This window comes from Octopus bimaculoides, chromosome 14 (genome assembly GCF_001194135.2).
Source record: "Octopus bimaculoides isolate UCB-OBI-ISO-001 chromosome 14, ASM119413v2, whole genome shotgun sequence".
Lineage (NCBI taxonomy): Eukaryota > Metazoa > Mollusca > Cephalopoda > Octopoda > Octopodidae > Octopus > Octopus bimaculoides.
In genome coordinates this window covers 40694569-40696749 of record NC_068994.1, presented here as the reverse complement: position 1 = coordinate 40696749, position 2181 = coordinate 40694569, and the positions used below count along the sequence as shown (strand labels likewise).

Below are 2181 nucleotides of genomic sequence, written 5' to 3'. Positions count from 1 at the left end.
ATATATATATATATATATATATATATATATAATGTAATAACCTTATACATATGTGTGTGTGTTCACTTTACTGATGTAAAATGATATCCAAAATATATAAACCGGTTTAGTCTATAACAAGGACAAAATGGCACTTAAACAAAAAGAAAAAACAAAAACAAAAAATCTACCTTTGATGGAATTGTCATAGAACTTAATGATATTTATTCCCTTCTTGTGTATTTCAAGCTATAGATGCTATCTGATTGCATGAATCATAGCTGATATTGTAATATTTTTGTTGTTGTTATATTTGCCATTTATTAATTAACAAAAGGCAAATGTGATTTCACTTAACTACAAAAATACTGTTTATGATAATCTAAAATACATTGAAATCGGCAAAAATTATCAGAGTTTCACTCAACATCAAAATATCTTGCTTGCTTGATAATGTTATCAGTATCAAAAATGTAATATTAAAAGAAAAAGTAGAGATATAAGTGTACAATTTCTAATTGTAAAATCTTTGGTCATAATGGCAACAATAATATTAAGTTAGTAATATATAGTATTGACTATATGAATTATACAGTATCCTTTCACTTCTGGCATCAACAATATTTGAAATTAACTATTTACCAAACAGTCATTATTTATATATATTTTTTTCTTATGACCATCAATTACATTGCTGTGAGTTGGCTCCCTACAATGAAATTTCCAATTTGCATTTACAAGATGGTCGTATGAAACCTTACCAAGTTGAATGAGTTAATTTGTCAATGACAGACTGATCAAACTAGCGAATCAAGTCTAAATAGACAATAACTACAGATAGCTTAAATGTAGTCTTGTTCTAATTTACTACATACCACAGCAAATCTATCCAGAATAAGACAGCTTATAAATGGTATTTTAATGAGTTTCTGTTCAAATTCCTTACAAGCTTCATCATCCTTAACTTTGATATCACCATTTGACAACTCTATTATGATTGCATAATAATCTCTTCCAAAAGAAACTTATTAATATTATATGACCCAAAGATATTGTTACTTTGTGCTCATAGAAAATTTTCTAAACAAAATAGGAAAAAATAAAAAAGAAAAAAATCTTAACCTTTCAACCTTGTTGAAATAGAAGAAATAACAAGGCTTGAACTCTAACATCTTGTGTGCAGAGCCGGATTAAGATTTTGTAGGTACTGGGCTATGAAATACTGTCATTCCTCTAGTGATAAATTTGGTAACTTTTCATTGAAACTCTGCAGATCCTCCAGCTGGTGGATGCTCCTGGGTTGAAACTTTTAAATCTGCTTCAAACCAATAGATTCATTAGGCTGGAGTTTATCTGCATTTTTGAGATATTTAGGCTGAGAGTACAAGACTACGAAACTCCACCCAGAATGTGACAGTTACAGAGACACTAATACTCACTTTCATTCAAATATACTAGAAAATGAAATGAAGTGTCTTGTTTCAGAACTCAGTACTCTGCCAGGTCTGTGGATGAAAGCCATGACCTAACAATCATAAACGCTAAAATCCCAACCTTCATTCAAGGCCCTAATGTTACAAATCTTCCCTGAAGACTGTAATGCTCTAATGTTCATGCCTTAATCTGGCACTGCTTATGTTGATCAAGAGTTCAGGTTTGAATCACTTTCAAAATCTTAATATTCTTTGATATACATATTGTATTCTTTAATCCAGGCTCCAGAATGATGATATCAAGTGATACCCACATGATATCAACTGAGTATTCCTCCACAAATATATTTTGTATTACCCGTTTTCCTCAGATCCGAAATCAAGTCTTGGCAAACAACTATGGAGTACCGGTAAGAAACCTATACCGCAGATATTCAACCGATGTAAAGAAATTAACAATAGTATCAGCAGCTCCTCTCAAGCAAAGCCTGATCAGAACATTACCAGCAAACTTGCACTTCTTCCCAAATCAACAGTAGATGAGAGTGACAATCAAAATATTTCAACACAGCAATGGAATTTGCCTTCAAAGAACAGTTTCACCTCATTTACCAAACCTCTACCTGCAGTACCATAAATAAGCAGTACAAAATGTTCTCTGAGAGTTATCAAATCACTTATTTAGCCCTATTGATGTGTATGTGTATGCGTGTGTGTATGTGTGTAGCGCTTACAGTAAGGAAAGATGGTGATGTTGGTGAACTTTATG

General features: G+C 31.8%; 1 protein-coding gene across 2 annotated transcripts in view; it reads left to right on the top strand.

Moving 5' to 3' along the window:
• LOC106872390 (putative protocadherin beta-18) overlaps positions 1 to 2181 on the top strand; it is a 235864-nt gene extending 233683 nt beyond the window's left edge. For both annotated transcript variants that reach the window (XM_052973062.1, XM_052973063.1), the window contains one exon: positions 1784 to 2181. In XM_052973062.1, coding sequence (XP_052829022.1) covers positions 1784 to 2049 — 266 coding nt within the window. In that variant the 3' untranslated portion in view covers positions 2050 to 2181. The remainder of the gene's footprint in view (positions 1 to 1783) is intronic.